Here is a 22,023-nt window from a genome sequence, read left to right on the forward strand (position 1 = left end):
GCTTTTTCATCAGCAAACATTGCACCATCTGTTGATTTTTTTTGTACACTGGAGAAGTGGCATGTTAATTCCGACCTACTTAACGCGTACGCGTGTACTCGAGTACAAAGCTTAGAGGTTATAAACCGTAAAAAATGATTAATTTTGACATTTTCCGTACGTAATTCTGCCTGTAAAGACCCGAAAATCGTTGGCTTCTAATCGATAATACCGTAGCGTTAAATGCGGGATAATCACTTATGTGACCTCATTTCCCCCGTCGGAACTCCGTTATAAAGTTTCGTAAATGGCTGGTACACGTTGCGGTACAAAAGCGAATTTGTTTAGATCGAGTTCGAGTGGTAAGGTACTCACCCAATAGTTTCCTGGGCATTCTACACGCTCCGATATCATTAGATCTATAGGACGGATATGTACAATTGTACGGACAGGTGGCTGTACCACACGAAACCCACGTACACCCTTATCCAGCCTCGTTTTCATTTCTGGTCTGACAATTTGTCGTTCAACTTTCGCTCTCGTCATTACCTGGACCCATCCATTATAAAAGGAAAGTAGGGAAAGCAGGTACGAGCCAAGGTCAATAGGCACCTTTTTTTTAAGGGTTTCTCGTATAGCGGAACCAATTAAATCGCTCGATAACAATACTTTAAATGCGTCACACTGGAAAAAAAAAAGACACGAGACGTCGCGTTAATTGGTGGAATTACGAGGATCGGGTTTTAATTAGTTCGTGTGTTTTCGAGGGGTTTTGGTTCCTGATAAATTTCATTTTATGACGTCTTTGATGGGGGTATTGACATTATTGAAGGTTTCGAGCGTGTCAGATTGATGACACACGATACTGTACAGAAGATAGTGTGCAAGGTTACTCTTCTTCACACCAGATTAGTTTGCGCTCTTCACTACTTTTTTCCCCTTTTTTTCGTTTTAAAAATACGTCTCTTAATTTTATAAGATATTATATTATTTAACCAGTTAATAGATTAACACACGAGGAGGAACCGTGAAAGGTGTGTCGCGACAAAAATAAAGAAAAAAATATATATATGTGCGCGGAGTTTTATCGAGCGGCGTCGCTACAATCGATTAACTAATTTCGTTTCTTATATTTTGATTGGTTTTTCGATTTGACGTATCCTTCGTCTCGTTCCTTCTCCGACTAATCACCATGCGCGTATCTTTTTCCGAAGCGAAGACGATCAAATTAAAAATATTGTCTCGCAAATCGAACAATAGATGTCGCTGTTTTAATCGTATTGTCTTAGATTTATAATACATTTATAAATTATATATATCGTACAGTACGTAACACATATATAAAATGCAAGTAACCTAGATAAAGAATTTGTTATATGTAATCGTAGTTGGAGAAAAAGGTTAACTAGCCGTAATCTCGACCACACCGTAACAGGAACAGGAAGTTGTCGTTTGAAGGCGAGGCTTCTGGTGTATGGCGGTAGCCATATTGAATGCTGGCAAGAAGCGTGTTTTCTTTCTGTGTCGAATTTTGGACCGTCGACTGAACCATGGTAATATCGTGTAGTGCTTACGGCTGTACCAATAGATTTGTGAAAGATTCTGGAATACATTTTTATCGGTAAATAGTCTAGTGTACCCCTAACACTAAGTTTAGAATAGGAAAGTTATACTCGTTCGGAGATAAACACGTGTAAATTAAAACGAATTTAAATCGTAACCCATTTATACAAGAAAATATAATCCAGTTTAAGTTAAATTCGAGCTCGTTATTGTCTCAACCAGACATAAATTGTGGCGCATCTAGTTCTATCCAGGTTGATATGTAATAAATAAGCTAAATTTTGTAGATAATTTCGTTTAACTTCGGTTGAAGTGTTTATATTACGATCAAGGGCCATCGAGATCTTCTGTAGGAGTAGGATTGAGCGCTCCATTTTGCCTTTTAACGGGTCCCTAAAGAGCAAAAAGACGATATCAGCTGTAGTATTACCGGCCTTATAGAAGCTCTCGATGGCTCTGGTCGCAGTATTAACGATATAACATTAATTTATAGGAGTAGGACTCACTAAAGAGCCCGAGGAAAATTCTCAATTTCCCTATGACCCTGGCTACGACTATTTAACTAGTTTCACGACTTAAACTCGTTTAACTTTTCTAATGTAAACGTATTGTAAAAATTCCAGTTATATCGGATCAGTTTTATCTGCACAGTTTTATGTTTTGCAGATTTCCACTGACAAAACCTGATTTACTCAGAAAATGGGTTACTGCTGTAAGAAGGGAAAACTTTAAACCTACGAAATCGTCATCTCTCTGTAGTGCGCATTTTAAAGACACTGATTTTAAATTACGACCTGGAGCATTCGCGAAAAAACTAAAAGAAGATGCAGTTCCGTCACTGTTTAGTGCTTTCCCGTCTTATTATCAACCGAGTGAAAAGCCGAAAAGAGCCTTTTTACACAGATCGGAAACTGTTGAAAGTAGTAATGTACCAGGTAATTCAGAAGCCATACCTAACACTTCGAGAACGTCGACCTTTCTTGAATCTAATGTGATTAATGACGGTATAAGGGAAGAAAGTACGAATGAAGTAAACAAAAATCAAAATGTTGATAAAGTTACTGGCAGCACAGTCAAAACTGAAACAGAGCCAAGAACAAAAGATCAAGCTGTTCAGAGGCGTGTGCATTACCAGTCACCGTTCGAGCTTTATGCAAGAGAATAAAATTACTGCAGCAGAAAGTGGGGCTTAGAAATTCACGAATACGTAATCTGAAACGTAGAATTCTTTGTCTAAAAGATAAAAAGCTTGTGGATGCAAAACTAGAACATCCGCTACTTGATCAGTACGACCTTGCAAATGTTTCAAAGCGTAATGAAAAACAATAAGAAATGTAATGAGTCATCGCTATACGCTTTAAATAAAGCAATTTGCTCAAATAGGGTAGCTGTATTCTTATTAATTTAACTCTATATTTCTTTATGTCAGGTATAGCTGTCGTAAATACTATACCTGACATAAGGATTATAGAGTTAAACTAATACAGCAGTTTGTTCTGAAACTCCATTATAAACACTTCAAAACAAATATATTCTATATACATGGTATATCTTAGGAGATCACGACGTGATCATTACAGTTTTCAATGATATTGTTTGTGTGGATAAACGTTGTTACAAACCTTTCTTCACTCAACGAAGGGGGAAAGTGGGTTAATAATTTTTGCCTACTTATTTTCTATTTAAAAAGTTCACTTTCTATTCCTTGAAAGTTTATTTTTTGAATTGTTTAAATGAATTCGAAGTTTGTTTTTAAAACTGGGATAATTAATCATTTTATAGTGTATAATTTTATTTTTACTGTCTGCTTGTATTGTTAGCTATGAAAAGGAAAAATACTTATGATATAAACAATAAGAAACCAGAAAAGTGACATTGAAAAATGGTCGCATACTGTCATATACGTGGTATGTGTAAAACGTTCGGTAAATGTTAAAATAAGGTACATAACAATTACTTTTGTTGGCCTCCAAAATATTTTCCATGAGACACAACATGCTTTTGACAACATTCATATAGCTTGTGGAAACAGTTGGAAAAGTTTGGAACCGCCTTAAGAACTGCTATCACATGAGCATGAAACGCAGACACGTCAGCAAAACGTGATCGCTTAATGAATTCTGAGGCAAAGAAACAAAAACAAGTCCGCAGACACAAGATTGCTTTGATCAATATTTCATGCGTCTCCGTCGCTATTTTCCCCAATTTGAAGCACAACTTCAAGCGCCGTTGTTCCACTGTTCTTCGACGCTACCACTCACACAGATCATGCTCAAGTGACTGCGGCGAAAGGCCACTTACAGCCATGCGTATTCCACTCTAGAAGGTGCTTCTAGACATGTCCTGGATGTCGGCACGCATTCTTGACCTTGTGACACGCGTTGCATTCAATGTATCCTAATATTCACCGAACTTTTCAGATACCACGTATTCAATGTGATATTGGGAGTTAGTTATGACTTAATAATTTTTTGACTTTAGATATAACTATTTTTTTTTTTTTTTTTTTTTTTTTTTTTTTTTTTTTTTTTTTTTTTTGTCATTTAGGCATACTGCTGCCGTGCCGCCGAGTCTTTAAAGAGACACTTCGCAAAGCATACTCATAAGTCTTGGGATTTTTTAAAAACGTTTCATAAGCGCGCTTTTTTCCTTTTCTTTTTTAACGGTTCGTATTGAAGCTTATCCCCGGAGTCAATATGGTTGAAATCTGTGATGACCATGTGACTTTTCCTTGTTAGTGCTGGCAAAACCCAAGGTCCTAGAATACATTCTAGAACCTTGGGCAAAACTGGGAAATTCTCGAAATCGAGTTTTTAAACAGATGTCAAACTGATTTTAATTCAGAATTGATATTTAATTATCGAATTTTATTAATAAAGTGCTACAGTAAATACTGTATTAGCCAGGATTCACGAATACGCATGTATCACGTATTATTTCCGTTTAAAAGTTGTCAGTGTTTCGTTGATGTTTACAAAAGCTGGAGTCTAACAGCCGATTGCAAAGATAACGTTTAAATGCCGAGGGCAGTTTAGAGATCGCGTAGACCGCGGTTCAGAAAAAATTTTATTGCAGAGACGGCGTTTTTTCGTTTTTCCCAGTTTAAACAGCGATTAGAAGCAAGTTATTTGACGTACTTTCTAGACTCCCTTGATAGCAGGTTTAGAGACCATTTTATTTGAGTAGAAGTCGCCATATTCATTTGTTGGTCACAAAGTTTGTTATAATGAATATTGTTTATTTAATAAATCTTGTAAACGAGACGAATCAAGAAAATTATTCATCTTGACAATTACGAAGAGAGAAAGAGTAATATGAGATCGGAATAATCCTTTACAAATCTGTTCCGAAGACGAATTTCGAATTCGGTATAGATTTTTGACAAGACTATGTCTTGTTTATAAAATCGTACCGCCGTTTTTCTTACAAGCTTAGACGCATGAAAAAGTACAGTACATATCAAGAGTTGATATTTGGCACAGAGTATTAGGTGCCAAAATCATTTGCGCATAAAAAAAAATCCAAACTTGTAGGTAGTCGGGACCGAGAACCGAGTCAAAATAAAATACAAAATGGCGACCCTCTTCTACAAACAGGCAAAACAGGCACCTTACCCAACGCCACCTAGATAATCTAGGTGGCGTTGCCTTACTCCACGGAAGTCAAGGTCTATATAAGAAGGTCAGGACACGCGTACTAGAGCAGCCATTTTGGGACTTTTTGAGTCGCATGTTTAAAACAATCTTGTACGAGCAGTCAGTTTTATATGACATTGATTTAACTAATTTATGCAATTTTAGTTAAATTAATGTCGTGTAAAACTGACTGCTCGTACAAGTTTGTTCTAAACACGCGACTCGAAAAGTCCCAAAATGGCGGCTCCAGTACGCGTGTCCTGACCTTCTTATATAGACCTTGACCGAAGTCAGGTGGGGATAGTACCACCCACAGTCATTTTAAGAAGTGAACTCTGGCCTTAGGACTGAACACGTAGTATCTTCTATGTTAAATAAAATTTGTAATCTAATTTTGTAAATTTGGGAGTGCTTCAAATATGACGTTAAAACGGTTTTATGTCGTTACACGTGGTTTTTTTTAAAACATTATCTATTATAGTAAAATCGTAGGACAGATAAAAATTTGACGTATAGGGCAGAGGGCGCCACAGCACCCTACTTTTGGACCTGAGACGAAAAATAAGAAAGTCATCATAGTTTTTAAGTTGTCATACTTTTTTAATGCTTTCATGCAGACGGCACCGTAGTTGCTAGTGCTGCCATCTCGCGGTAAAGTCTGCAAACAAATTTAAAAAAAAAACACTCTGAAAGGCAACAAATTGCGCGAACAGTCGAACGCCACTTCCTTTTGTTCCTCGCCCTTTTTGACCTTCGCCCTTCGACCTCACTTTGCTCCTAAACTCTAACGAGGAGAAACTTCTTTGTACTTCATTTAGTTAACCTTTCGATTCGACAGCCTTGGATTTATATTGTATCTCGACACTATTGTAAATATCGGGTAGCCGATACAAATGAAGTAAATTATCAGTTTCTCAGTTAATTTTTATCGGCAGAACAAAAGATGCAGAACGCGTGGTCGAGGTAAACGTGGACATCACGGACAAGGTAGGACGTGCGGAGGCCGGATGGCCGAGCGGTCAAGGTTAGCAGCCTACCGCCTTGGGGGACCCGGGATCGAATCCGGACGGGTCGAGAAATCCCCAGGAATTTTTCGGGGTGTGGTCCGTCCGGATATGTCGGTCCCCGTTCCTCACCACCCGGCCGCCCCATTGTGGGCCTGGCCGAACCCATAATGGACTTGCTATAAGAGGCCCTCTTAGTGCCCACTGGGTGGAAAGAGTTACAAAAAAAAAAAAAAAAAAAAAGGTAGGACGTGCCACATACAGATTTTAGCCACTCCACTAAAGACATTATATTAGGGTTGTCGTTACATCCAATGACGTTATAATCGGGTTAAACTGTATATTGTTTGTGCAAAATAAAAAAAAAAAATATAATAATCGTGGCTATTGTATCGTCCGAAATTATTTTTTTCAAAAAAGGGAAATTTTCGTTACGCATCGACAAAAATTCAACCCTGGCAGTCACGCAACGAAAGAAATTTCGACATTGGATAGGTTAATTTCACCGAAAATGCATCGTGGACGATCTCGTGTTCGTGGCTGGCGAAGTTTGAACGATCGCGCCCAAAACCAGCGATACCAAAGGAGATTGGAGAATGAGAACGAGACCCGCTTGAGCGTCAGTGTATTTGCTTAGTAGTGAGTCTCCGAGACAGTCTTGTCCCAAATACGGCTTTGCCGTTTTACTTGTCTAAATCTGGATTCGTTCGTATTTTAAATCGTATTGACGACGAAATTAAGCATCTAAATCGAAGAAGATTGCCATTAACTACTGAATAACAATTGTTGACGAAATTACGATTTTATGCTTCCCGAAGCTTCCAGAGGGTAGTCTGTGATCTTATCGGAGTTTACGTCTGTACTGTGTGCAGATATCTATCAAACTACCATTTAATAAATTTGAAAAGTTTTTTGTATAGTGATACAGACGTTTACAATAAGAATAAGATCTTGCTGCGAGCAGACCGACAAGGAAACGACGAAGAAAATTCGCTCTGTATCATCTCCCATGCAATATTTTTTTATCCCCAGAATAACCTTTACCCTCAACTGCAGGATAATTTTGGGGATACTATAATTACCACCTATAGAATTTCGAGACTTTGAGTATATATCTTAACTGAGGGGACTGAGACGAGTTCAACGATACCCTACTTTTGGACCGGAGACGAAAAATAAGAAAGTCATCATAGTTTTTAAGTTGTCATACTTTTTTAATGCTTTCATGCAGACGGCATTGTAGTTGCTAGTGCTGCCATCTCGCGGTAAAGTCTGCAAACAAATTTAAAAAAAAAACACTCTGAAAGGCAACAAATTGCGCGAACAGTCGAACGCCACTTCCTTTTGTTCCTCTTGTTCAAGAACTACCGTTAATCAATAACTAGTGACGTTAAACAATCAGCGGCCTGCCGGCGGCTCCCCTCCCGGGGGGGAATCCGTCGGGAGCACGAACAGTCGAACGCCAGTTCCTTTTTTTCCTTTTGTTCAAGCATCGCGACTCCCGATCGCGATGGCGCGGTCGGCTCGTAGTACTAGCCGACCGCGAACGATAGCGAGACTGAGGAGCCGTAGCCCCAGAGGTCGACGAGCACGAGGGTGTGCGAAAAGGACTTAATTCGAACTGCAGACGATCAGTGTGCTCGTGGATCAACATCTGTCTCTGTTGAAAGTATATATGGCCGAGTGCCGGACTGCCTGTTAAATACGCGATAGGCTTAGCGGAGAGAGCGACGCGACTCCTGATCATCGCACGATCGCCAAAAAAAGTATGATAACTTTCTTATTTTTGCCTCCGGCCCAAAAGTAGGGTACCGTTGAACTCGTCTTGGTCCTCTGAGTTCAAATATATACTCAAAGTCCCGAAATTCCATAGGTGGTAATCTATAGTGCACCCATAATGTTTTATAACTTCCGCGAGGACAGTTTTTTTCTGCTTCCGAAAAATTCCGGCATGATTTGAACACGTTGTGCGCCGCCGTTTTTCTGACGTCATAAACGAATGACCTAATTGGTTAAATGACACCTGAGAGGGAAGTAACAGCGAAGAAAGTAAGAGCCAACGTTTTGCCGACATTCGTTTAGATGGCGTTCAGAAATAGACGACTGTCGTCTTTGCAACGCATTTTAAACCGCGGTTCGTGCAGCCAATAGATGCCGTTCGGATGTTAAATGTCGTTTAACGTAAAATCTGTCTCTGCAATCGGCTGTGTGTACAACTTGTAATGTTACACTGAATTTCTCGGTAATAATATACCGGTTACGCTGATTAAATCCAAATCTAATTATAAAAGTGTATATGATGTGATGTAAATCAAATTTATAATAATTAGGCATGTAGTGTAATAATAATTTGATCTATCGGAAAATTTTAAAATAATTTTGCTTAAAATATACAAACGAACTTATTTTTTAAAGTATTGTCTTCTTTAAACACTTTAACGTTATAACTGTATTCAAAGTTTTAATCAGTAATTTATAAACGGCACCTGACATACCTTTCATTATCATTGCTGATCGTCTACGTCATCGATATGCCTTTTCGTAATAATCTTTTCAAATACTAGGGGGCGACACCGAACGCTTGACGATTGACACAGAATGGTTATAGCCGGATGGCCGAACGGTGAAGGTAGCAGCTTACCGCTCCGGGGGGACCCGGGATCGAATTCGGACGGGTCGAAAAATCCCCAGAATTTTTTTGGGGGTGGCCCATCCGGATATATCGGGCCCGTCCCTCACTACCCGGTCGCCCCATTGTGGGTCTGGCCGAATCCATAATGGGCTTGCTAAAAGCGGCCCTCTTAGTGCCCACAGGGCGAAAATAGTTTTGAAAAAAAGACACAGAATAATGACCGTGCGATTCTTTGTTTTGTGTCAAGATTTGAGAAGTTCGGTTGTCGAAGCTTAAAAAAACAAAAAAAAAGAGATTTTTCTTTAGGCCTATATATGGCGCAGCTTGGCCAGAATGGTCCTTGCGCCAATAAAAATAAGCCAATCTTCATGCATAAACTTTAGATAATGAACGAAATACAAGATGTTCCAAATGACGATAGGATGGCCAAGTAGTTAAGTTGACAGCCTACCGCTATGAGGGACTCAGGCTCGAATCCCCAGGAATTTTTCGGAAGACGGATATCTTGGGTCTCGTTCGTTACCATCCGCGGGTCGAACCCATAATGGGCTTGATAACAAAGGTCTTTTTTTTTTTTTTTTTTTTTTTTTTGTAACTCTTTCCGCCCAGTGGGCACTAAGAGGGCCTCTTATAGCAAGCCCATTATGGGTTCGGCCAGGCCCACAATGGGGCGGCCGGGTGGTGAGGGACGGGGACCGACATATCCGGACGGACCACCCCCCGAAAAATTCCTGGGGATTTTTCGACCCGTCCGGACTCGATCCCGGGTCCCCCAGGGCGGCAGGCTGCTAACCTTGACCGCTCGGCCATCCGGCCGCTAACAAAGGTCTTAGTGCCCACAGAATGGAAGGAGTAGAAGAGGCACACCTATGGACTAACCCCATTGCAGTCTAATTTTTCAACACGCTGGCACTATAAAAGGCCTTTTTTTTAATGTCCCGCCGAGACCGAAATGAGGTCATAAGAGACGGAGCTCGAAGTATCCCGCACAAACCACCCACAAAATGTCACCCATTGAGGGTCAGACCCGCAGTTATCAGCAATGGAAGACTAGAAAAGCGTCATCTCGCGTCAGCGAACTAATTCCGCTAAAATTATTACTAATGATTGGCTTTTACAAATTCTAGTATCAGTTTATGGAAAAATAATTATAATATGTTTATTTCTAAGAAATTTTATTTAAAAGAATACATTTCTCGTGTAAAAGTAATGTATTTTTACAAAAATTCAGACTACACAACACGCTTTTAAAAAAACTAAAAATTCAAGACAATTAATAACATTTAAGAATTAATATAATTAAAGTACGATTTAATAATTTTTAAAGTAAAATTCTTTAATAAAAATTAAACTGGGGGAAAAAATAAAAATAAAAAAAAAGAAGTAGAATTTCAACAAATTGTTTATCGTCTGGTCGATGAGTGCGGAACTGTTGTTTTCCGTTGGGAGGGAAGAAAATTTTGTTATTCATTCTTTGTGTTAAATGTTAATGAAACTTTATTCGTGTACAGATAATAATTTTATCTTGTTATAATTATCAGTTTGTAAATTAAGATCGTCTATATTCATATAATATGTTATGTGCGATTAAATACTTGACGTTTTCGCTTTAAAAATGGGATATTCGTAAGTACCGGTCTTAGGCTTAAGGTAAATATGAAGTTTTTCAAATGAATTTACAACGTTTCGCTCGTGCATTACGTTTCATAAACGTCTTTGTGACGTAAACAAAAAAAAGGGGCGATGAATTTACGTAAAAACTGCTTAAGTCGACGTCACCGAAATTGATACGAAATGTCTCCGTTTACACATTTTAAATCTCTTTAAATAAATATAACGCATCTAAAAGTGATTTTTACGAATGAAGGACAAAAATTTTATTTATTTGATGGTCAGAAACGTTGCTTATCATCATCATTATCATTTGCATCTTCCTCTTCCTCCAGATGAGGAAAGATTTAAGTGGTGTTCCTTTTAAACACTTCTTATCTGTTTGATCAGCATTTAAATCCTTTCTATTTCATATTCTTTACCATTTCTTGTTTCACTTTCTCTTCTGGATTGTGACTAGACAGAGAATTTGAGTATACACTTAAATGATTTGATCAATGGCTTGGCTATATAAAATAGAATTGTCCTGTAAAGATGGAGAAATAATTGAAAATTAAATGCTCTTAGGAGTTTTGTTTTTAACTATCAACTTATAACCTACGAACAGTGAATTCAAACCTTTGTTTTACATTTTTAATTGTATTTCTGGTATCGTATTTCTCTTTGCAAAGCTGTGAATTGTTGATATTGGTCTGTATGTGGGGTTGGGCCCACGAAAATGAGTAAGAAAAATTTGTGGCCGGTTTAGAGTAGATGTAAAAAGTAAGGTGTATCTGTTATGTTTGTAGTTGTTCTGACTCCTAATTTTTGTAGTGTGATGTGTATATATTTTGTCTTGGGAAGGAGACAATTTGCCGATACAGAAATATTGGGGAGCATCCCTTTTGACCCTTATGGATCGATGCCAGTTTATCCTATTGTCATTTTATGTATAATTGAATCTACACTTCTATATATTCTTTCATGAATATTTTTGTTTTTACTCTAAAATATTTGCTACTAATTCTTTTTTTAGCAGACACTACATACTTGGATGTTTATTCCTCTTTGTATTCAGTCTTACATTCTTTCTGTTCAAAGAATTAGATTTATGAATATTAAAATTTGTATAAACTGTTATATGGATGAGTAGTGTTAAATCATTTATCAGCCATCTAGAAGTATCTGTGGAAATCCAATTAATAATTTGATTAAAATTATTAGTTTTACAATTTAATAATAATATTAATCATAATTTGAAGTTTCTTTTAGAAGTGTAGTGAATAAAGCATACAAAAATTTTTTGGAGCTGAACATTTACTATTTATAAGTAGTATTTAAGAAGCAAGAATTCAATTGTTGTTAGGAATCTCAAATTCTCAATGGTTTAGATCTGTTAAATGTATTAAAAAGTCAATGCTTAACATTACATAATTTATGAAAAATGTAATTAAATATAAGAGTAAATGAATACATTATTTATTACTTCTGTTTCTTCAATAAGTTTCAGAATACAAAATTTTTGTATTCAATTCAAATTTGCTATCAATAAATACATCATTATTAAAATACATAATACATCTGAATATTTTATTAGCAATTCTTGTAATTTTGTTTTGTATTTGAGTAATGCATTAGTAAATATATTATTAGACTATTTATTGTAATTATATAAACCAAGCCCTATAAATAGTAATAAATGACATCATTGGATTTAATCAGATTATAATTAATTAGCCACATTATAGCCTGATTAAAATCTGACAATATTTTATTGCCTTGGCATGTAATTATATTACATGAAGATTTTTTTTGCAGTATTTTTATGTGAATATTTAATGATGCAACTTTATACAATAACAAATTATTTTTATTATATTATTATTGTCATTATATATGAAATTTATAATTTGTAAATAGTTATATATAGGCTATATATATTGTATCATATTTATATGAAAGTAACTTGAAAATAGCAATTCATTTCACTTATAATGGATATTATCAAACTATTAAGTATTCAGTTATAAACAATGAAATATATGTCTTACTAGTTAAATGGGTTAATGTTACCTATGGTAGCGAACATGGTGGCTCGTCTCTGAAACAGTGGGGATGCACGTTCTAACCTAACCTATTCTAATAAATTACCTCGGTTCTAATAATTTGGTTGGCAATAATTATGGTAATTTATTAGAATAGATTAGGTTAGAATGTGCGTCCCCACTGTTTCAGAGACGAACTGCCATGTTTGCTACCATAGGTAACATTAACCACTAAATGATTATAAATTATTCTAAATATATTTTTATTTAGTAAATTTATCTCTAAAACCTGATAAGTATTTGCATTTATGATTTCATGAAGTAAACTTTTAATTTTTATTGACTAATTAGTAATTCTGAAAATAAGCTGTTTCTAATATAAATTAGAAACAGCTTATTTTCATTATACTGATTTGAAGTTTGACACATTTACCTTATATATGTAAACATATATAATAGAAATGAAAATAGTGTTTTACAATATATAAAGAAATATAAACAAACTCCATTCTGTAAGAGATATTTCAGTAGGGTGTACGATAGCGACCTTGATTCCTCTTAAATACACGAATTTATCAAAAAGTGATGTTTATAAATATTTAAATTTTACTAATTAACTTATATTGAAATTGGTGTAAAATTATATTATAAATGATTTAATTGTAAATGTGTGTGTGAAGAATTTTTGACAATTTATTATTTTATTTAATATATAATATTCGTAATGTAGACTTCTAAACATTTCAGAATATTTTAAAATATATTATTATGATACCAATATTAAATTTTTGAAGTAAATAGTAATAATAATAATTTTTGAGATGAATTAATTTAAAAGTTTTCCTTCTTCCCTAAAATACATTGTGTTTGATAGTGACCTTGAGTTCATTCTTGTAATTGCGTAACAACATTGCCTTTTAATTTAAGAAGAATTTGATTTTCAGATGCAAAAGGTTATATTGAAATTCCTACAATACAATGTGATGTTGAAGTACAAATGCTAGATACTGTATATAAATGACTGACAGATTAATTAAACATTTTAAGTATATTTTAAATGTTCTGTGATTTTTGTTTTATAAAGTAACAATGTGAACAGATACTACATACATACTGAAGAAGAAATTTTCTGTGATTTTAAAATTTGTAAGTAGTATATTTAATTAGAGATATATCCACATGTTATCATGCCATAATTATCGTTATTGAAATTTCCCAACAATTAATCTATAATTGTTATTAACTGATGTGAAATAATCAGCCAATATTAACAGGATTATTAAATGTTGAAAATAAATATGGAAAAAATTCAATTTTGCAGTAGAAAAATTCATAATAGCTACATTTTATTATATAATAACAAAGTATTAAAGTTGAAATAATTTCTAGTACAGTAAATAAATGAATTATTTTAATTTCTGAATTAAATTTTTAATGATCATTGACATAGGTTGGTGATACCATTCAGCTTTGGAATAAATTTAGTTAGTTAATAGTATAAATTAGCAAATATTTATTAAAAGTAACAATTCTTCATGCTTAATTTGACATATTTTAGAGATAACATGTGAATTTGCAATTGAAAAGGAAGGATTAGGATTTATTATAATATTGTTAGGTTATGTTACATGTTATATTTAATTTAAAAATAATTTTTCAATTGTATTGTTTCAAATGATGAATAAGTAAGAGTTATAACAAATTGCAATAAGGCAGTTTCAAATTACTGGTGTTTGCATATTTGTATTTTCCATTATTCTTATGTTTCTAGTGTAATGTTGAATATCGCAAATAGTGTTTGTGCAATTATTTATTATACAGTAGAGCATCGATTATCCGACTTAATTGGGGACTGGGGTTGGTCGGATAACCGAAAAGTATGAAAAAATACATTATTAGTATAGTGTATTAGGCCTGGTTTAAATACTAGCCTCCCTTTCATGGTCGAGCCAGTGCTGCCAGCTAAAACATGCAAAAATTTAACAAAAATAATAATAAAGTAGCCAAGACATAACCAAATATTGTAGCGCCACATCACTAGCGGACATTTGAATTTGCCAACTAGAATGAGGTCAGTTAACCGATAAGCCGGTTAATCGGGGGTCGGATAATCGATGCTCTACTGTACTTACAATGTTACATTTTGAAAACAAGATTGTTATTGATATTCAGTTGTTCTTGACCACTCTTTTTTGCCTTATGATTGTTGTATTTCATAAATTTCCTTCTTTTGATCAAGTCTGTTTTGTTATTATTTAGTAAAGAGTATTATTTTTTGGATATTATTGGTACTGTATCGTTATTTATACTTAAATCCAATTTTTCAAGTATTGCATAGTCATCATAAGTCTGTTCTGATAATCCTAAATTATAAGATTTAAATCTAAAAATACAAATATATATCAACTTCTATGAATTTAATTACCATATTTAATGTAATTTATTTTCATTACCTTGGAATTATTTTGAAATAATACAGAATGCACATTCCTTTGTAATTTGGAATATCCTTGGAAACAAAACAATTTGTATACTGTTCTGTCTTTCAGCATTAGAAAATCAAAATACTTTTTTCTCTTTATCAAACAGCAACTAAAGTGGCATTATTTTGTTTCGTCTTATTGGATTCATATAAGGATTAATCTGATTAGCTATCAATGCAACCTTATTTTATAATATGAGCTTATAACAAGAGACTTCACACTCACTTATAACATTACAACTGTTCGTAAGGTTATAACAAATCATTTTATAATGGATAATTCCAATGCACAAACTTTTTACTATCAAATGAGAAAATATCACAATTTGGCTGTTAATTGATGACTGAAGTTCTTGAGTGATAATGAGTCATTATTGACTCAATACATAATAAATATATATATATATTATGATAAAGAAATAATTTTTCATTGAATACAGTTTTTTGAATAATAAAATTAATATTTTATTTAAAGTTATATATAAAGTTTCTGAATAAATTGAAATATACTACAGGTATCTTAGCTTAATACAGTTTTGACTAATGCGCAAAATTAATTGCATCAATTCCTTTATATACATAATTCCTTTTAATTTATAGTTTTACCAGCTGTCTTTACTTAACATAGATACTGTATTTTGATTAATGTGATTTTGATATATGTGGTATGATTTAGGGCATTAAGGTATACCTGTATAGTGATAAGGCTAATGTTAATGCTGGTTTTTCTGAAATAATGATTGATAATTATAAAACAAATTTTAGTAGTAGTAGTTCTTTAATAATTAAAAATGATAGGAAATTTTACTGAAGGAATTAAAGGAGGATATGATTTTTCTCTATCAGTCATGATTAACATCTTGCTTAGATTATAGGTGTCTATACTGACAGAAAGAAAAGCAAAAGGAATCATAAGTCTAGGCATGATTACTGACAAAATATTTGTTATAAAGTTTTTTATTCCTTTTAGTAGGCCAGTTCAGGTCTGTGTCAATGTTTTTAAAGGCGTGCGGTTTAAAAAAATCATTTTTTATAATTTAAATTAAATTATTAATTTTTAGAATATAGACCAGGGCTTCTTAAACTATGGGTTGTGACCCCATTTGGGGTTGCTTAGCGAAATCTTGGGGTTGCGAGATTTTAATGCAAAAATATTGAAAATAATTTGTGAGAGTTTGAAAATGGCACACTTTGTGTCATAGGTTTTGTGAGTTGTGCTTTGTGTCAAACATTGCACCAAGATTTAGTTTGTTATGCAGTCAGGGCCGGATTTACCAATCCAGGGGCCCTGGGCACAAATTCGGTGGGGGCTCCCCTTTAAGAGTAGGCAAATTTGATGATTTAGAAAATTTACACAAAATACTGTACTTTCAACTCAGGTTAGTCCATAAGTTCATGCGTATTTTTATCTACAAAAAAAGCAGCAAAAAATTTTAATTAAATTTTATTTCAATCTATAATGTATTCACCATTATTTTGTACAATTTCTTGCCATCTTGATGGTAGCTTTTTAATCCTGTCTTCATAAAATGATTTTGGTTTTGAATCAAAATATTCAGAAATAGCCTTTTTTACATTGTTCTCATCCTCAAAAGTTTTCCATTTTAAAAAATTTGCAAACTGCGAAAAAGATGATAATCACTGGGAGCAATATCTGGCGAATATGGTGGATGAGGTAAAATTTCCCAGTTGTAGCTTTCAAGTTTCTGTACAGTTATTTTTGCAGCATGTGGTCTGGCATTGTTATGCTGCAAGAGAACCTGCTTTCTGTTCACTAATGACAGTCAATTTTTTTTTTTCAATTTTTCATTTAAACGCTCTAATTGCTCACAATACATTTGAGCTGTAATTGTTTGATTAGGTTCTAACAGCTCAAAGTGAATTACACCTGACATATCCCACCAAACAGATAAAAGAATTTTTTTGGATGCAACCCACCTTTTGCAGTTGGTTTTGGCTGCTTGTCGCAATCCATCCATTGTCTTTTTCTCGTCACATTATTATAGGGGATCCATTTTTCGTCTCCAGTAACCAGCCTACCAAGAAAAGGTTCTAAAGCAATATGGGATAAAAGAGACGTGCAAATGTTTACACGTTGTCTGTTAGCTCTTGACAGTGCATGTGGTATCCATTTTCCTAGCTTTGAAACTTTTCCGATTTGTTGTAGGTGTCTATGAACAATTCCATGGGATGAATTTAAACATTCCACAATTTCATCAACTGTTAAAGATGGTTCTGCTTCAACTAGTGCAGAGAGAGCATCGTCATCAAAGTCAACGGGTCTTCCAGTACGAGCCTTATCCTCCACACTAAAATCATTGTTTCTAAATCTTTCAAACCACTTCTGTGCAGTCCTTGCTCTAATTACAATTTGATTATGTGCAGTATTTATTTTTTTGGCTGCATTTGTAGCATTCTCACCACTTAAAAATAAAAAGTATAAAACGTCTTTTGTATTCGTCAGTTACTTCCATTTTAACGAAAATAAACAACTGAAATGTTCACAATTCTGAACAGTATTATATGAATGAGATTCAATTTAACACTTCAGTGTAAAAATTATCACATTAGACTGACATTTTTAACAGCAAAAAAAGTTTTTTGTCAAGGTCATAAAAATGGGCATGGACTTATGGACTGACCTGATAGATTTCAACTAGGAAGTTGTAAATTTCATTTAAAAATAAGGTTACTGTAAACATACATATATTTTATTGTATAAAACTAATTATTTTAATTTAATTGAAAAATACCTATTAAATTTTTTTCCCGAAATTTTCCGATGTTCCATAGGTTTTTTCCCGGGTTTGGTTTGATTTGCCTGTGGCCCTCGTGATTAGGCCACACTAGGCTGTTGCAGAAATAGGGGGAAAAATTATGTTTAAACATAGTTTTGTGGGGGCCCTGGGCACCGGCCCCAAATGTCCCTATGTAAATCCGGCCCTGTATGCAGTAAAAAGCAAGCACATCCATCTCATTAAAAAACAATTTTTTTTTAAGTTTTGTATACTTAACTGTGTAACAGCTGCACGCGAATATATTCAAACGAACTAAGACGGCCAAAATGCCCAGGCTCGAATATATACCAGCGACGATATATTTTGCCCAGTATTCTCTTTTATTTATGTTATTGCAAAAAATGCAGTTTTGGTGAAAAATAGATATATAACGGGTGGGCAAGCAAGAGTTCAGTGGGAGCCGAAATGTAGGTTTTGCAAAATGCATGGGAGCCGCAGTTCTGTACTATCATGGCGGATAGTATGGTAAGGTGCGTGATTGTATTATATAATATAAATATAATATAAAACAAATATTGAATTTTTTTAACATATTTTCACAAAATTATAAAAATAAAATTGTAAAAACAATAATAAAAAACAGAAATTAACACTTTCAGCAAGAGCTGCATGCGGCTCTCAGCATTTGCCCATGTCTGGTATATAATTTTTGTAACTATAATAAATACAATTTTACAACTTTTTGTGCAATTTTTAATTTTGTATTTTTGTATGTTTTCAAACAAATTCTAAAACTATATTTTTTCATATGTACTGTATATATATTGTTACCTAATCAATAAATCATCACAAAATATTTATATATTTTTATTTTATATTTTTTTTTGGGTTGCGAAAAAAATCACAATCATAAATGGGGTCGTGAATAAAAAAAGTTTAAGAAGCTCTGATATAGACCATAGGCATTATTATTATTATTTTTTATTTAATTTTTTTAATTCTCAAATGGGGGTTAAACTTCTAAAACTCTTCCAGTGCATACAGTCTTGAGCCAAATGTACCCAAAAAAAAAACTTCGTATACTAGAGGTTATATTTGTATTTATAGCTTTGCTTTACATTATGTTCCAATAAATATGCTCTACAATTCTAAGCAATCAGTGTTGCTTTCATTTAATGCAGGATTTGTGCCAAGCATATGTTGACTAATAACCTCAAGTTGGCGATACATCTTGCTTTGTATAAAATGTAATTGCCTCTTGTAAAGAGGAAAACATTATATTTTAGATGTTTAAATTTATTATTCTGATTTTTTTTTAATTTTTTTGAATTATTAAGCATTCTAATAATGGTTTTCTAGGGGCTTATAAAGATTGCTAGACTTTTCATTTTGTTCTATTTGTACACAGTAAGTATGCTTAGCAGGATGCTGATCATATCTGATTGAAATAAATTTTACAAAATATATAAAAATATTTTTCTTAATTTATGGTAATGAATATTTATAATTGAATGAGGTGTTTTTGTTTCTGTACCTTTCAATATCTTTATTTAAATAAGAATTATATTAAAATCATCAGAGTTTGTAAAACTTAGCATCATAGCCAGTATCTTTCCTTTTTACTCTGCCTATTAAGAAAGAGTTACTAAATTTCCAAAAAAGCGTAAAACTTGTAATGAGATTTGTCAGTTACATGCTTGTCATCTGGAGGCATAAAGAGGTAGCACTAGAAATAATAAAAGTCATAAATTGAAACACTTCAGGGGTAAGTCTTTTCGTTACAAGGAACAGTTATAGTAGGACCAATTTCCTACATATGACAGTGTACAAAAGAAACAGCCATCTTTACACAAAAGTCTTTAGGAAATCCACATTAATAGTCTTATTTCATTCATTGGAAATCAGAAGACTTAATAGGACACAAATTAACTGTCATCAGAACCCTCATCTGTTCATCTTCTGCAGTGTTGAACAGGTACGGCTTTTCTCTCTTCACCTGTTCCATTACTGCAAAATGTCCTGCTATGCAACAAGAACCATCTGACATACAATGATGCAACTGCAAAGATGAGTTTTCTTACAGGAGTCTTCATCTAATCATCATTTGTGATTGACAGAGAAAGAAAATCTCCAACATATCAAGAGTAGCTAGAAGTCATAGATTCCCTGAAGATATTGTGAGCAATATGATGATGAACAGGAAACAAAATAGGAAAGATAAAAAATAGGTATTAACTAACACACAGGTAAACTTATGGCTGCATTAGTTATTCTGTATACCACGAATAGCAGTTTTATTGTTAGAGTAAGATGGCCATCTTACTCTAACACTCACTATCATGAACATACTTCATAGTGATAAGGATTAAGTAGAGATGCTTTTCAGATCAGGAATTTATGGCCTGAAGTTAAATAGAAATGGTGAAAGTTTTTATTACATAGGTTTCACCACCAGATCAGTTTAGAAGACATTAGATCTGTCTGATCCTATGAAGTTTTTGTCATTTCAATAGCTTCTAAAATTGTTTTATGATCCATTTTCTTTGCTAATTTTTAATCCTTTATTGATTATTGTATACCAATCTGGTCAATGGCTTGTCCCTCTCTCTGCTGTATAAAATCACAAAAGAATAAATAAAATATATCTAACCTTAAATTCTGTAATCTTCTTTTTACAATCTACTCTAATGTCACTAGGTCCAGATTGGTCTTCCCTTATTTACTAATCACACAAAATATTTTGATTAATTACTATATCATAGATATTATAATGGATATGAAATGTTCAATTTGGTTAGATTAAGTGTTCCCTCATGCAGTTTTCATAATTTTTCAAGCACATATACACTTTATATATATATACAGTAGAGCGTCGAAAAGTGGAACCAATTGGGGACTGGGGTCCTTCCAGTTAATGATTTGTTCCAGTTTCCGACTTTGTACGAAAAAATACATTAACCTGTCCAATGTTCAAATTTTTCTCCATTGCGTATCGCTTCCTGTTGAATTTTTCTCCGTTGCGTGTCGCTTCGTGTTGAATTTTCGTCAATTTTAAGCCTAACGAAAATTTTTATAATAATCATCGAGGCTATCGTATCGTTAAAAATTATTTTTGCATTTTGTACAAACAAAATAAATATATTAAAGAATATAAAAAACATGAAAATTATACTTTAGAAGTAAATTTAGTATCAAAAACATTCGATTCAGCACGACACAGTCCGACTGAAAATCGTTCCACTTTCCGGCCATTCCACTTACCGACGTTCCACTTATCGACGCTCTACTGTATATATATATACATACATATACACACACGGTAGATATGTTCCGTGTTATATGAATCCATGTTGTACGAGTCACGTAAATACATGAGCCAATCAGCCCGCACTTGTGCAGTTTAGGGACTACAGCTGTTTGAAAGGTTTTCTTCCATAAAATTAACCGATTCTAGACTAATTTGACTCAACATTTCCAAATCACGTATAATTTTTTTGGGAATAATCCATATAAACTATGCTATAAACAAAAAAAATTGTAGGATTACTTACCGAGTGTGCATCGTTCGATGACGCCATTGCTTAAGCTTGTTTTCATCACGGAACGGCTCATCGAACGGCGGACATGTGTTTCCTGATAAGTTATTTTTCTGCGAAAAATTCGCTGAACTTTGGAGACATCATTAATATAAAAATCATTTTTATGGCTGTTGAATAATAAATGTTTTTTAGTAGGTCCAGTGCTTGTTTAAACTCAACGGTTTGTACAATATCCGCTACTGGTCCAGATTCAACCAATCCTGTCACGACACGAGTCGGCGATGACATTTTACTGTGTTCTACGAATACGATTGCAATTTTTTCGCCGTGTTATACAAATCTGTGTTATATGAACCCGTGTTATAGGGGGGTCTACTGTATATCTGAAAGATTTTTCTTTTTTTACCAGATATCACAAAATATAGGAAGATTCAAAGACTTATTACACCTTGATTATTGCTGTTTCAAAAAAAGCCTGCAAAAGAATGTAATATAATTCTTAATTTTTTTATTTTGTTACTTTATTTGTTGTTTTTTATGTATTTTAATTGAGGTTTTAATGTTAATTAGGGAGAGGAAATCTATTGTCACAAGACTTTTTCCTATTGTAATTGAAAATAAATAAATCAATAATTGGTTCAGTTTAGCTACTTTTCTAGCACAGTAGGCATATGGTAAATAAGTATTGAATGGGACAAATCTCTATTAATAGAGAATGCAGATTAGGGTTGCTGATCAGAGTGTTAGATCGAGTGTGTATTTTTTGTATGTCTAGGCATCTATACATAGTAAACATAAATAACATAGCACTCTCTA

The 22,023-nt window shown here is 33.8% G+C and overlaps 3 protein-coding genes across 5 annotated transcripts in view; 2 read left to right on the plus strand and 1 right to left on the minus strand.

The window, feature by feature from the left end:
* Nucleotides 1–590, minus strand: part of LOC136976747 (caskin-2-like) — a 36,880-nt gene extending 36,290 nt beyond the window's left edge. Inside the window, exon 1 of the mRNA XM_067272107.1 lies at nucleotides 355–590. Within this exon, the coding sequence (XP_067128208.1) occupies nucleotides 355–373 (19 nt within the window). The 5' untranslated portion in view covers nucleotides 374–590. The remainder of the gene's footprint in view (nucleotides 1–354) is intronic.
* Nucleotides 591–1,529: 939 nt separating this feature from the next.
* LOC136977215 (THAP domain-containing protein 1-like) lies at nucleotides 1,530–2,707 on the plus strand. The gene is made up of 2 exons (XM_067272687.1): nucleotides 1,530–1,600; nucleotides 2,209–2,707. Exons 1-2 carry the CDS (start codon nucleotides 1,530–1,532, stop codon nucleotides 2,705–2,707), a joined length of 570 nt encoding a protein of 189 aa, XP_067128788.1.
* Nucleotides 2,708–10,224: 7,517 nt separating this feature from the next.
* Nucleotides 10,225–22,023, plus strand: part of Dp (transcription factor Dp) — a 33,383-nt gene continuing 21,584 nt past the window's right edge. The window contains exon 1 of one of the 3 annotated variants that reach the window (XM_067272393.1): nucleotides 10,225–10,463. The gene's annotated coding sequence lies outside the window, so the exon portion shown is untranslated. The remainder of the gene's footprint in view (nucleotides 10,464–22,023) is intronic. The other 2 variants (XM_067272386.1, XM_067272402.1) reach the window with 2 other exon arrangements.

Source organism: Centruroides vittatus, unplaced genomic scaffold, assembly GCF_030686945.1.
Source record: "Centruroides vittatus isolate TY-2023 unplaced genomic scaffold, ASM3068694v2 contig_1112, whole genome shotgun sequence".
In the NCBI taxonomy this organism is placed as follows: Eukaryota; Metazoa; Arthropoda; class Arachnida; order Scorpiones; family Buthidae; genus Centruroides; species Centruroides vittatus.

Coding starts and splice junctions, on each gene's coding strand:
- LOC136977215 (XM_067272687.1), top strand. CDS start 1,530: ATGGTAATATCGTGTAGTGCTTACGGCTGTACCAATAGATTTGTGAAA. Junction 1,601..2,208: donor TCTGGAATACATTTTTATCG/GTAAATAGTCTA, acceptor TATGTTTTGCAG/ATTTCCACTGACAAAACCTG.